Below are 14477 nucleotides of genomic sequence, written 5' to 3'. Positions count from 1 at the left end.
AAACTGTGTTGCATTTCTAGGGTGCTTTTTTTCGGGGTGGGGGTTCTGCATCGACAGCTGATGTTCCTGGTAAATTACAGCCTTCGGATCCAATTTTTTTATTTATTTAAGATTTTATTTGAGAGCAAGAGAGAGCACAAGCGGGGGGTGGGGCAGAGGGAGAGGGAGAAGCAGGCTCTCCGCGGAGCAGGGAGCCCGATGTGGGGCTCAATCCCAGGACCCTGAGATCATGACCTGAGCCGAAGGCAGATGATCAACCAACTGACTCAGCCACCCAGGCGCCCCTGGATGGCTGCGAAATCCTCATTTATTATGAGTTCCATTTAGCCCCTAACTTGGGTGGTTAAAGAAGAAAATGGCAGTCTCTGGCTAGATTGTGTCGCCTGACCAGAATAGTTCATGCAGCGCCCGGAGCAGGTGTCCATCCCGCCGCAGACAGAGAAGGAGGGGTCAGGAAAGAGCAGAGCAGAAGAAACAGTACCAAGAGAAGACTGGATGCTGTTCCCAGCACACACACACGGCGTGTGCCCAGGGCGGGTGCATGATCACTATAACCCTCGCACCATAAGCCTACGAGGGGCGCACTATTTTTTTTTAAGCCCTTTTTACAAATGTGGACATCGATTTTGAGAAATTTTTGACCAAAATGATTGACCACCCAGTTCACTTTCTCAGCCAGGGTTGTACTGCCTCTCGGGAGGCCTCCAGGCTGGCCATCTTCCAGGCCGAAGAGCCTTAGTGTGAGAGTCGGGTGCCGGCAGCCAAGGGCCCGGTGAAGGAGCCGCTGCTGCGGCGCTGAGCGGCCAGGCTCCCCCTCCCTCCTCACGTGTACAAGCTGCCGGGCTACGGAGTGTGCCGCCTGCCGCAGGCTGCGGCGTTGGCACAGGGGCATCCTGCAGCCGTGTCCTTGGCCGCCCACTTGGCTTGAAGGTGACCTTCCCGGGCAGAGCCACAGCACATTCCAGGAGCCGTCAGAGGGACTTCCTGTTCCAGACGCGGCAGAAGCAGCGCCCTCGGGGTGGCAGAGCTCCCCTCCCATGAGGCTGAAAGCAACCGAGCTTGATGGGAGACTCAGATCTAGACAAGGAAAAGGCCTCATTTTCAGTGTGGAGGATACTTTACATTGGGAAACTCTCACCCGTGTCTCCTCCTGTCTCTGGGCAAGAATTTTTGCATCTCACTGAGCTGGAGTGATCAGAGCCCCCAGCCTTGTCTCCTGCCATGGTCGGGATGGGAGCGAAGCCCGTGGTTTGTTGAACATCTGTAGGTGGCGAGGCCGGCCATGAGCTTTGTATGCACGATCTTGTCTAGTCCTCGGAACTGCCTATGAGGTGGTATTATCCATCTCTTTATATTATATATAAATATATATATATTAGGAATATAATATATTAATATGGAATAATATAATATATTAGGAATAATATAATATATTAGGAATCTGATCATTCTTAGCTAGTAATTTGCAATACTGTGATTTAAACTGAGTTTTATTTGATTCCAAAGTCTGTACTCTATATATACCACACCTTCAGGATGATCTTCCCTAAAGTCATTCCGAGAAGCATCCCTCCTGAGTGTCATAGTAATGTTCGCAGCCTTGTTTTTCACAGATTCCCTGGACTTTGTCACCCAGTGGCTGGAAGAAGCCGCAGATGACCTTATGAATCAGAAGTATAGAAATGCTCTGCCAGCTGGGGGAGGGGCCGCTGGCTCTGGGGACGGTCCCATGCCAAATCCTGTGGCTGTCCAGAATTATGCATACCTGAAGCTTCTGAAATGGGACCACCTCCAGAGACCTTTCCCAGAAGTAGGTGCTCCAGAGCAGTCTAACTGCTCATTTCTTTTTGTGCTGCAGAACTTTTAAAAAATAATAGTTTTGTGATGATACAGTTCTCTTACCAGAAAATTTCCCCTTTTAAATTGAACAATTCAGTGGTTTTTAGTTTATTTACAGTTAGAGGACCATTACCACGATTTAATGTCAAAACATTTTCATCACCCAAAAAAGACCCTGTGCCCATTAGCAGTCACTACCCTTTCCCCCCTCCCATACCCCTGGGCAGCCACTAATCTACTTCCTGTCTCTATGGATTTGCCTATTCTGGACATTTCGTATAAATGGGATCCTGCAATATTGGCCTTTTGTGTCTGGCTTCTTTGACTAAGCATAACGTTCCTCCAGGTTGTAGGATGTACCAGTACTTCATTTTATTTTATTTTTTTTAAGATTTTATTCATTTGACAGCACAAGCAGGGGGAGTGGCAGGGAGAGGGAGAAGCAGACTCCCCGCTGAGCAGGGAGCCCGACTTGGGCTCAATCCCAGGACCCTGAGATCATGACCTGAGCTGAAGGCAGATGCTTAACCGACTGAGCCACCCAGACACCCCAGTACTTCATTTTTTTTTAAGTTGTGTTTTTTTTACTCTAGAATATGCATAGTACAAAATTAAATACCAAAAAAAAAAGTCTTTAAAAAAATTTTTTTTAAGTAAGTGCTACACCCAGCGTGGGGCTCAAACTCCCAACCCCCGGATCAGGAGTTGCATAGTCCACCGACTGAGCCAGCCAGGTGCCCCAAAATTCACTATCTTTATGTGTGCAGTTCAGGGCGTTAAGGACTTTCTCATGGTTGGGCCACCATCACCACCATCCTTCTCCAGAACTTTTCCATCTTCACAAATTCAAACTCTTTAAATACCTTTAAACACAACTCATGCCTCCCTCCCCCTTGCCCCTGGCAACCACCATTCTCCTTTGTGTCTCTGGATCTGATGACTCTAGGTGCGTCATCTGAATAGAATCTTAACAGTATTTGTCCTTTTGTGTCTGGTTTATTTCACTCAGTGGATTGTCTTCAAGGTTCATCCGTGTCGTGGTGTGTCAGTGTTTTCTTTTTAAGGCCGAACGATATTCCAGTGGTTGTCCCACATTTTGTTGAGTCGTTCATCAGTTGATAGACATTTGGGTTGCTTCCACTTTTTGGCTATTGTGAATTGTGCCGCTCCGAACGTTTGTGTACAGGTTTTGGTGGGGGCACGTGTTTGCAGTTCTCTTGGGTGAATACCTAAGCTGAGAATTGCTGGGTCACGCGGTGACTCGGAGTTTCCCTTGGAGGAACTGCCAGGCTGTTTTCCTGAGCAGCCACCTCCCTTTCCCGTCCCTCAGCAGCGTGTGCGCCTCCCGGTGTGTACTGCTGAGCCACTCTCCTGTTTTTACACAACCTGATTACAACCATAACAGTGATGTTGCTTTTCAGTTTTATCTAAAAAATACTGCTTCCCATTCCATGTGGAGCATAAAAAAATAAATAAAAGTTTTTCACAATAAGTACTTCTAACTGCAGTGGTCCTTTAAGAAGACCGACAAGGATTTCCCCCATTTTGTCTGTAACCTGCTGGTTTGGTGTGTAGACTGCCTCATTTTTGAGGGCACTCAGGCTTTTTATCTCTAGCCTCAGAACCTGCTACTTCTCTAAATCTTTCTCCTCTAAGTTCCTATTTTTCCTTTCAAGATGCTGTAAGCCTAAGGCTTCGTTCACTCTTGCCTCTGAGTTCCCTGTTTCGCACCAAAGGAGGCTCTAAATAAAGAGGGTGAGCAGGTAGGGGAGGCTCTGTTCTGAATAGTGGCACGTTCTCTCCCGGAGGGCAGTTCGCAGTCTGACATTTCTTTTAAAAATACCGCTGTGGGGAAGATGGTGTTTTTCATTGGACACCGATGTCTACCCTGAGGATTGATTGTTGGAAATCTTTTGTATCCTAAACCCAAGTCCTGCACAAAGCTGGGATGCTGCTGTGTCACCGAGTGAAGTCAAGGAAGAGGCTGGGTCTGTGGAAGCATTTCTGTTTAACAACAGAGGATCCTGAATCTTCAAAGATAGTTTTCACTGCTTGAGAAGAATTCTAGGCTAAGACCCTGAGTTAATGTCTTGATTTGGTGTGTCAGTCTCTTATAGCAAGACTAGTCCTTAACATTTATTTGGTTCACCTGTAAAAACTCCCATCGGAAGGTGTATTCATCAGCCCTTCCAGTGTTCTTTCCCTCATCCCACGCAGGGCACTTTGGCCTGGTAGGATGCATGGGGGATGCAGTCAGGGAAATCCACTCACTGCTTTCAGGGTGGCTTTGGACTGTTTTCTGTTATTCCTCCTTTTTTCTACTTACTGTTTCTTTTTCATTTTCTTTATTCACTCATCGATTCTTGAGGGCCTCCTTTGTGCTAGTGAGGGGGACACCAAGGTGAATCACGTAGGCTCTCCCTTCAAGCAGCTTCTCCTCTCCTTCCCTCTGGGGACTCTGGCTGGAGACCCAGGCTGCCCGGTTTGCTCTGGACTGGGGGCGGGGGGTGCTGCTGTTCGCAGGACTTGGGAGTTCCAGTTTTAAAGCCAGGACAGCCCTGGACAAACTGGGATGAGTTGGTCACTCTAGCTCCATATCTCGTTACTCTTTTCCTGTCTCATGATAGAACTCCCAGTTACTGAGTGTTGGCTCTGCCAGCCCACTTTAGATCCATGGCCAGCCCCGTGAAGCAGGAATCCGTTTTGCACAGGGCTCCAGGGTTGGAGAAATTGGTGTGAGGTTATACTGCGTTTCCATAGCCATCTGCCTCCTGTTCTTAGAGTGCTCTCTGGCAGTCTTCCTAAGGAGCAAGGGGCTCTGAGGGGGAAGGATGATTCACGCATGACTCCCTCAGCTCTGAAATGACTAGAAAATTCCGAGGGCACCTGTGGAGGCCCGTGTGGGGCTGTACCCCACCGCCCCCTGCTGGCCGGCCTGCATCTCCCGCTCAGGGATGATTTCTGTCGTCTCCATTACAGACCGTTTTGATGGACCAGGCTCGCTTCCAAGAGCTCCAGCTCCAGCTGGAGCAGCTCACCATTCTGGGAGCCGTGTTGCTGGTCACGTTCAGCATGGCAGCCCCAGGAATTGCCAGCCAGGCCGACTTTGCTGAGAAACTCAAGATGATCGTGAAGGTTCTGCTGACAGATGCGCATCTGCCGTAAGTGGCCCCTGTGGGACGGCTGGGAGGCAGCGGGTGGCCGAGAGCAGCCTGCAGGGGGCTCTCCCGGTGTGGGGACGCCCCGGGGCCGCTCTCTAGGAGCTGAGAGGAAACCTTGCTCCCTGTTTTTTTCACCCCAGCAGAACTGATCCGGGTTCATACAAACGGCGTTAGAGTCAATTCTAGGGTCCGCAAGGCTCTAGGAGAGTGGCTTTCACATGTTTAGGCCCAGGACCCACAGTAAGAAATTCATTTTCCGCTGTGACCTAGTACACACTTCAGGCACACGTGTAACTGAAATAAAAACTTCACAAAGTGAAACTTAATCTGAACCATGCTTAGCACAAATTCTTATAACATTAAAAAAAAAGTAAAAAAATACTGGTTGCTGCCCACTGAAATGCTCTCACAAGCCCCTAACAGTTTGGGTGGCACGGCCCTGGGAAAAGTCCTCTAAGAAGCGGGCGGCGTCGCCCCTGAGTCGCTGGGCCGTGAGCAGTTCTGTGCCCTTGCCCGCTCCCTGCAGCCCCCAGTGCTGCGTGTAAATGCCTCAGTTCATTGGGCAGCACGAGGCCACCCCTGCGGAGACGTCCGCTCGGGTCCGTGTGGTTCCCAGCCTACAGGATATTCTCTACTGGTCAGAAGTAAACACGGCCTCTGACAGGGCCCAGTTCAGAGGATTCCTGGAGGAGAATGTCCCCAGACTTTCTCATCCTTACGAGATGGAGGCATTTTCCTGCCGAGTTCGCACAAAGCGTGCCCGTGCTCGGTGCGGTGAGGGGTGTGTGCACATGCTGGGTTAGGCCGGGGGGGGTTTGCTGAGCTGAGGCCCTGGCACGGGGGCAGCCCTGGGCTGTCACCGAGGTCCCCCCGCCCCCCGGCAGACCTGGCTGTCTACTGCTTAAAGCGACCGGTGAGGGGCCCTGTCTGGCGCTTCCTCAGGGGGGTCCCGCCCTGCGCTGCAGCGTCCGCCCTGGCTCTCGGGTTGGCACAGAGTTGGCACCAGCAGGGAGTCCCAGGGCTTGCACGTTTGCTCCCGCGACTCCTGCTGTACAAAGGGCTTAGGCCCAGAACGAAGGCCTTACAGGAAGCCCACCAGCAGGAGGGCTCCCCACCGATCCTCCAGGAGGGCCTGAGGGCTCTGAAAAACCAAGGTGCTCGTTTTTTTTAACTGCGGGATTTCAGTGGTATTTTTTTAAAGTAGTCAATACGTTCCCATGTTTCACAAATCGAAAGGGACAGAAGGGTATCCAATGAAAAGTTTCTCTCCCACTGCTGTCCCACAGCTCCCTGATTCTGGATTCTTGCGTATTACTCAGTGGCATTCAAGGTTTCAGGCTTATTTCAGCACACAGATGCTAGCAAGAAGTTGGGTTTGGGGTTGTTAGCGCTGGTATAGTCTCAGCCCTTCCCTTCCCACTGTCCTTTCTAGTAGAGAGAGAGAGAGAGTCTCCTGAGTCAGGTGTCCACAGCCTGGAAGGTTGGGGGCAGGGAAGAGAGTCCTGGACTTTCTCTTTGAATGTGTCAGTCTGCAAACTGACTCAGATTGTGACTCTTATCAGGGCTTGGGCTCTTAACTTGGCTTGAGCTCGGTGGATGTGCACTTTGCTTACGGGCTCTTTCCTCCCTGCCTTCTCCTTTCCCTTCTGTACTCTAGCTCCTTCCATCTGAAGGACGCCCTGACTACCATTGGGGAGAAAGTCTGCCTGGAGGTGAGCAGCTGCCTTGCCCTGTGTGGGCTCACCCTCTTCACCACGGAAAAGGAGGCCGTGCTCAAGGGCCAGATCCAGGCTGTGGCCAGTCCCGACGACCCTATCCGCAGGATCATGGGTACGTTTTGGGGGGAAAGATGGACAGCAGGGATGTGCCCTTGGAGGGGCTGGCAGACCGGCCCCTCTGAAGAAATCTAGAAGGCTTTGATAGGTTATGAGTGCTGATGAGTGAGGAGAGAGAGTGAGTAATCACCACCAATGAGCGTGACCCAAAGGTCTGGACAAGTGACCAGGCAGCTGTCATTGTTCTGAGGGCTCTGACTTTGGAATCACAGGCTTTGTTCAGAACCCTGCTCCAGCACTGTGAGGTAATAGAAAATATAAGTATTGGTCTCTGCCCCCGTTCCCAGCACAGGGCTCCTAAAATTCTTGTAATTTCCTAAGTGATAAGAGCACTAAGCGCATCTTTTGTTCTAAGATTGGTCTTTGACCTGGATCCTGACACAGAGCTCTTAAATCCTTTGGAATTTCCCGGGTGATAGGAGTGTCTTTTGTTCTAATGAGGCAACTCTGGGTGGGCTCTGAAAGACCAGGCCATGATTAGAAGCCTGGAATTTTCAGCCCCGCCCGCCCGCCCCCCCCCCCCGCCCCCATTCTCCAAGAAAGGAGAGAGGGGCTGGAAATGCCTATGATGAAGCCGCCATAAATATCCCAGAAGTACAGGGTTCTGGGAGCGTCTGGGTTATTCATGTAATGGGAGGGTGATGGACCCCAACTCCACCAAAGCTCCTGCCCTCAGGACTCTCCCAGACCTCACCCTATGTGTCTTTTGACATCTGTATCCAAATCCTTTATTATGTAATAAGCTAGTAAACATACGTGTTTCATCTGTATCCAAATCCTTTATTATGTAATAAGCTAGTAAACATACGTGTTTCCCTGAGTTCTGTGAGCTGTTCTAGCCAATAATCAAAATCCAGGGGAGAGGAGGTCATGGGACCCTCCAGTCTGTGGCCAAATCAGACGGAAGCTGTGGGCGTCCTGGGAACCTACTACTTGCAGTAGTGGGGGTAGGGGGGCAGCCTCGTGGGACTGAGCCCCTGGCCTGTGGGATGTGAAACTCCCTCCAGGTAGTGTCAGAATGGAGTACAATAGTAGGACACCCTGCTGGTGTTGCAGAGAATCGCTTGGTGTGGGAAGCCCCTGCCCTCGCCCACATCTGTTGCAGGCATGTTTGGGATGTGTGGTGAGAATGAAGGGGGAGCCGGGGCTTTCTTCACAAGCACCTGCTGTGTGGCTTGAGCAGGTGACCGGATGCTCCAGGTTCCTCATTTCTAAAAGGGATAATACCGGGGCGCCTGGGTGGCTCAGTCATTAAGCATCTGCCTTTGGCTCAGGTCATGATCCCAGGGTCCTGGGATCGAGCCCCGCATCGGGCTCCCTGCTCTGCGGGAGGCCTGCTTCTCCCTCTCCCACTCCCCCTGCTTGTGTTCCCTCTCGCGCTGTGTCTCTCCCTGTCAAATAAATAAATAAAATCTTAAAAAAAAAAAAATAAAAGGGATAATACTGACAACCCTATACAGTTGCTGGGAAGACCACAGGGCATGAGGTCCATAAAGTGCTTATCAGAATATCCGTAGCCCATTGCAAGTACTTGCTAGAGAGGAGCTATTATTAAAAAGATTACTGTGTTAGCTGTTAGTCTTCATCATCCCAGCCATAGCACCGTGGAACATTCTGTTTGCTGTTGCTGGTTGATCGAGGAATACAGTGGTCATCTAATTTGGGGCACCTGGCTGGCTCAGTCAGAGCACGTGACTCTTGATCTCGGGGTTGTAAGTTCAAGCCCCACGTTGGGTATAGAGATTACTTAAAAATAAAATCTTTAAAAAATTTTTTTCATCTAGGGGCTCCTGGGTGGCTCAGTTAGTTAAGCGTCCGACTGTTGATTTCGGCTCAGGCCATGATCTCAAGGTTGTGGGATCGAGCCTGGAAGTGGGCCCCACGCTTAGCAGGGAGTCTGCTTGAGATTCTGTCTCTCCTCTCCCTCTGCGTCTCCCCCGCAACTTGGACTTGCTCGCTCACTCGCTCTCTCAAATAAATCTTTAAAACATTTTTTCATCTAATTTTTAAAACCCCTCTATTTCTCTTTAGTGTAATTAATTTTGAAGTCATTCTTTAGCTTCTTTATGAAACTAAATAGGTGTTCAACATAGAAATAACGAATAGTTAGCAGGCTTCAAGCAAAAGCTGAGTGACCTGTGGTTATCAGATTTCCGGTTGGAGTAGAGGCTGAACCAGTGACGTGAGCCGGCTTCTAACACTATGACTTCCTTTTTATCCTTAAGTAATATTTGATGGAAAAAGTTACAGGGATCGACAGTTTTTTCAAAATGACTTCATCCCAGCCCTGCATCGGTCACGATGTCGTCTGTGGGTCACTCAGGAGGAGCCTCTTGCAGATAGAAGGACCATCAAGATTAATATTAGTGACTTTGGTAGAGATGCAGGAACGTGCCGTAAATAGACTGCCGGCTAACAAGCTGCTCCGCGTCCTGCCATGTTGGGTGCCGAGTAACAGGTGGTCATAGACCTGGAGCTAAAAACCAGCCCTGGGGTAGGAATGATCCGAGGATCTCCAGTTCCGCGTGGGGCTTCCAATTCTGAGAACCTTAGAAAACCAAACTAACTTGGCAACAGGGGTAATGGGACCCATCTGGTCAGCAGTTGCTTTGTCACTGTGTATTGGGGTCTGAAGGGCGTAGGTCATTTGCACCCGAGAGGGTCCCACAGGCGTGCAGTTTGAAAGAACTCGGTGAATATAAATGCCCCTATTGCTTTTGTAAGAAAATCTGTAGGGGTTGATGAGGACCATGCAAAAGCGTCCTAGAGAGGAATGGCTTAAAAAGCAGCGCAACCTAAATTATTCCTCAGTAGTACAAGGTGGCAGGTGGCCACACCTCCGTGGCGGCGTTAAAGAAGGACGTTCACGCTGCTTACGTGTGGGCTTGGTGGGAAGAGCTCACAGACTCACAATGCTAGAATCTTTTTTTTCCATTTCTGAACTTACAATTCCTGCTTTACCCCCCACCTTCCCTCCCACCCCGGGCCCCATTTTTTATGTGCTCTTCAGCAACGGTTCATGGTGGTCTCAGGGTGTCTTTCTCCTCAGAGCAGAACCTGTCAACACTTCAGTCTCCTTGTATTGATTCACACATTTATTCTTCCTTTCCAAATGTATTTTGAGCTTCTCCTGGGGCCAGGTCTCCTGCCAGGCCATGGGCTGAGTGCTGGGGCGGGGGGGATGACGAACAGGATAAGCGTGCTTCTACCCTCGTGAAACTAACCATCTAGAGCTGGAGAGGAAGTGTTCTAAAAATGGGCTGAATGTTCGAAGTGCACAGTGCTGTGGGTACCTGGTCTAGGGGGTGGGCAGGGAGGACTTCCCCGGAAAAAGGATGTTTAAGCTAAAAACTGAAGCATAATCAGAAGTTTGCAAAGTCACCCTGAACAAGAAACAACCAACTGCTTTCTTTTCTATCACAGATTCCCGAATCCTGATCTTCTTAGAAAGCTACCTTGCTTCGGGTCATCAGAAGCCATTGCTCACGGTCCCTGGGGGATTGGGTCCAGTTCAGAAAGAGCTGGAAGAAGTTGCTATTAAATTTGTCCGCCTGGTCAACTATAACAAGATGGTCTTCAGTCCCTACTACGATGCCATCCTCAGTAAGATCCTTGTCCGATCCTAACACGTGTGCGCTCTAGGCCGCAGTAGTATTAGCTTCTTGGTACAGAATACCTATTCTCAACTCTAGTGTTGCTTTGGAAAATGGCTATTTAGTACATTTCTGTGTAACAGCCCTGATTCCAAAAGGAAGAACACTGTGTATCACTGTTGAAAAGAGTTGTTGAAAAAGGCACTGAATTCTAGTTTGAAGGTTTGTATTTATGAGTGCAAGTTTACAAATCAAGAAGCTTCTTGTTCTCTTAAGTTTGTGGTAGCACTCCGCTTTTAAACGGTAGACTGCCGTGTGTCTCCACTGACTCTGTGCTGATTCGAGCTGCCTTGTCTTTCCCAGGGGGCTGGGGCCTCTCTTCCGCCATCTGGGTAGTTTTCCTTTCAGACACCCGAGAGGATCTGCCAGCCACCCAAGAAAGAGTGACCAAGCCATGTCCGTGTTGAGACTCATGCCCCTCCCTGGCACTGACCCTCACTCTTCCCTCCAGCTATTTTGTGTTAGAAGGGCTATCCCTAGTCTTACTGCCTCCCCCCAACCCCAGTGATGGCGTTCTCCCTGCCTGGCCTAGCCAGAGGCCCTGAGCGCCAGAGCCCTTTTGTTCTAGAGGGGATTTAATTGATTTTAAAAAGCTTATTCTTTTATACAGAATCATTCCTGAGTCTGGATGATAGCAGTTATGACTTCTGGGATCTAGAGAAAGGAAATTCTTTGACTTTTAAGCTTTGAAAGTTAAGGAGGAAATATTTTTTTAAACAGTATATACGTGGTGTAATTTAAAAGACAGATGTCTGGGGTTTTTACTGAAAAATTCACTGATACAATGCACAGATGTATTGATTGGATTTGAATTTCAGAAATAGATTTAAGTGTTTTCAGATAAAACAGTATAGTGTAAGCTCACTTATTTCTTGGATAAGGAAGTCATAGAAAATCCCTGGTTTTAGAGCAGTATTTTTTTGAGGAACTTAGTGACCAGAATTCCTGACATATCCTGTGGCAGAAAGGGTAGCTGGTGTCTCACAGATAACCTACTCTGTTAAAAAAAAAAAAAAAAGTAAAAGGCATGCGTGCGTATGTGCGTGTGTGTTTCAGACAGGGACATTATATTGGAAGCAGAGCCATGAAGTTGGGAGTGAACTCCAAGTGCGGGAACAGCACAAGGCAAAGTAATGCAAGGAATCCCTTAAAGCGGTGAGGGATATGGTAGGGCGGGAGGCAGGCGTGATGGCAGGCGCGGTGGCAGCCTACCAGAGGAACGTTCGCTCTGTAGACTATCGAGTCGTACCAAGCTTCAGGAGAGGGTACGCTTATGTTGGGGGGACTGTGATTTCTCCAAATACATGCTACAAACTGTGTTCTAATGGTGTTTTCTACTTGCAGTCAGAAATGTATGCTGCATTATGTGGTCCGAAGTCCTATTATTAAAGTTTATACTCAAGGACAGATCTTCCCTGGTTTCATTGGAAGGGAATAAAAGTTCAATAAGTAGAACTTTTAAAGGACAAAATCACATCTTTTATAGTGTCTTCAAATGAGGTCACTTCTGGAATTGTTTCTGGAGGTAAGGTTGCTCTGTGGCAGCTGTGCTTGTTGGTCATGTGGTACCCCTCTCCCCCCAGGCTGAGAAGCCCGAGCACTCTAAGTGAGCACCATGCCCAACACGGGCCTTGAACTCACAACCCCGGGATCGGGAGTCACATGCTCTACCGACCCAGCCTCCAGCCACCCGCCCCCGCCCCCCCAAGCACTCTTTTGCCTGCCTCAGCGTCCGAGAGTGTTTGGGGTTTAGTGCCGCCTCCGCCAAGAATGAAGGGGAAGAGCTTTACCCCCTAATACACAGGGTGGATCAGCACTTCCTGTAGTCACTCTTCCTAAATTTTAATTCTTTTTTTTTGCTTTCTTTTCTAAGGGTTAGCTTTTTATAAGATTTGACTTTTTTTTTTTTTTTTTTTTGCCCCTCATGGGTTCCTAAATTCAGAGTTAAGTTTGTACCATCTGAAATCTTGATGCATATTTTACAGGGACCCACACAGACTCTCATGCCCTCCCTCCACCCCACCCCCCAGTGTCCACTGGTGGAGTTTTCCAAGTGGCAAAGCCAAGAATGAAGGAGGCAAAGTTCAGAATCACAATATTCATATTGAATTGTGTTGTTGTTCTTTGAAGATAAGTGAGCTACTTTCTTCTTGGAATCTCATAGGATTATCACTAAAGGCCAGGAAAATTCATTTAGTCACTCAGGAAATGTTTGTTGAGCATCTCCTTGTAATCTCCCCCCTCCCCCAACCCCCAGTTCTCCCTCCAAGATATGTATCCTTTGGAGCAGAAATTATCCTTCAGAATTGACCTGGTTCTATATAATGCATTGATTGGATTTGACATGATTTTCTACCTAACGGGTTTGTGGAAACAAGCGTCTTTTAGGGAAGTGCTAGGTTTATTTGGTGGTATTATCTGCACCTTGAGAGTTGGGTCCATCATAGCAGGTGTGTTCGATTTATCTGATGGCCTCACGAATGAATGAATGTCCAGAGCAGGAACTGCTACTTTGTCAGGTCTCGGTTGGGTGGATGGATTCTCAGCCTAGAAGTTTTTTGAAAATCTCATTACGTTTAAAGCAAGCTGTACCATGCGATTGTTTATGTAACCATATAACCCGACTATAAATATACTTCAGGTAAGGATGTCTTACCGATTAAATGCAGTAGGCAGGTGCCTCAGTTTTTTTCTCTGAAGAAAAGTTATGAATAAGTCTGACACAGCAGGGATATAATGTGCACACACTGGCTGACGATTAATGGGTTATTTAGCAGTTCTGTTTTTGTGGAGGTGCTTATGTTCATCTCTCTAAAACCCTAAGATTCCTGGGAATAAAGAGGTGTTGCCGCACCACCGTTCCTACTGAGTTACAAAGGGAATGAATAGGTGTTTGCTGTTTGATTTCCAGTGACTTTTGGCATGCTCTGGTTTCTGTGTAGAATGTTTGTATTAATTTTCATTTTGAGGCCGGGTGGTAGAGTGGAAAGACTGGGAGCTGTCAGGAAACCAGAGTTCTGACCCCATTTCTGTTACGTACTATTTCCAGCACATGTAACATGAAAGGACTAGACTTGATCTTTGAACTGCTTTCCAATCCTGACATTCTGTGATGTGTCTCATTTGAGTAACTTAAGTACACTGCAGTAGGATCGTGCACAGAGCTCCTGATTTAGAGGGTGGTCTGGGTTGGAGTCCTTCCTCTCTTGCCTTCTTACTGGCTGTGTGATATTGGGCCAGTCATTGTCCCTTGGGCCCCAGCATTTTCATCTGTAAAATGGGGAAACGACTCATTGACACTTGCTGTGAGAATTACATTTGATAATGGATATTAGAATGCTTTGTACATGGGAAAGGACTATAAATAGGAGGAGAGCATATAACCGTCTCCCCGTAGGTGTACCTGTGTCTGTGCCCAGCCTCCCTTCAGTCAACGTATTCTACGGGCTGGACGGAAGGGTTTCCTCCTGTCCTGGGACTCGTACTTTCTTCTGTCATCTCTTCTGTACTAAAGCTGCAATCTTCCCTTTGCTCCTCTCCCTGCTTCCACTGCCACCCCACTGATTCCTCCCCACCTCACCTCTGTATTATTTGAACCAAATGAATTCATGAGTGAACAAATGAAGGACGGCAGATGATGGGCTATGAAACTCCTATTTAAGGGCACTTATCTCATTGAAAACATAATTTAAATAAAGAACCACAATGATGTTTGCAATTGTGTCTTTATATTGGATTTTGTATTCTATAACTTTTGTTCGTAGCGCTCAAAACAACTTCATGGAACGGAGGAGATACTCTGTAAGCTCAATAAGCTCTTTTAAACTGTCAAATGCTCACTGATCCTTTCTGAAATAGCTAGAGCCCCGGAAATAAGTGTCTGGAGCCTAAATGGGCAGGATTTAGTTGCACCTGGCCCTGCTGGGGGTTTCTGTTTATATTGCCTTCAGAACCTAAGAACCAGGACTCATGTGTAGGCCTGGTTGAGG

At 48.2% G+C, this 14477-nt stretch overlaps 1 protein-coding gene across 5 annotated transcripts in view; it reads left to right on the top strand.

Moving 5' to 3' along the window:
* The window catches only part of TCP11L1 (t-complex 11 like 1), a 37156-nt gene extending 22950 nt beyond the window's left edge, over positions 1-14206 (top strand). For all 5 annotated transcript variants that reach the window (XM_078058235.1, XM_036086367.2, XM_036086369.2 and 2 more), the window contains 4 exons: positions 1614-1810; positions 4819-5000; positions 6658-6830; positions 10259-14206. In XM_078058235.1, coding sequence (XP_077914361.1) covers positions 1614-1810; positions 4819-5000; positions 6658-6830; positions 10259-10461 — 755 coding nt within the window. In that variant the 3' untranslated portion in view covers positions 10462-14206. The remainder of the gene's footprint in view (positions 1-1613; positions 1811-4818; positions 5001-6657; positions 6831-10258) is intronic.
* Positions 14207-14477: the final 271 nt, after the last annotated feature.

Source organism: Halichoerus grypus, chromosome 11, assembly GCF_964656455.1.
Source record: "Halichoerus grypus chromosome 11, mHalGry1.hap1.1, whole genome shotgun sequence".
NCBI classification, from domain to species: Eukaryota; Metazoa; Chordata; class Mammalia; order Carnivora; family Phocidae; genus Halichoerus; species Halichoerus grypus.
The sequence above is the reverse complement of the archived record's forward strand: the minus strand, read 5'-3'. Positions and strand labels throughout refer to the sequence as shown.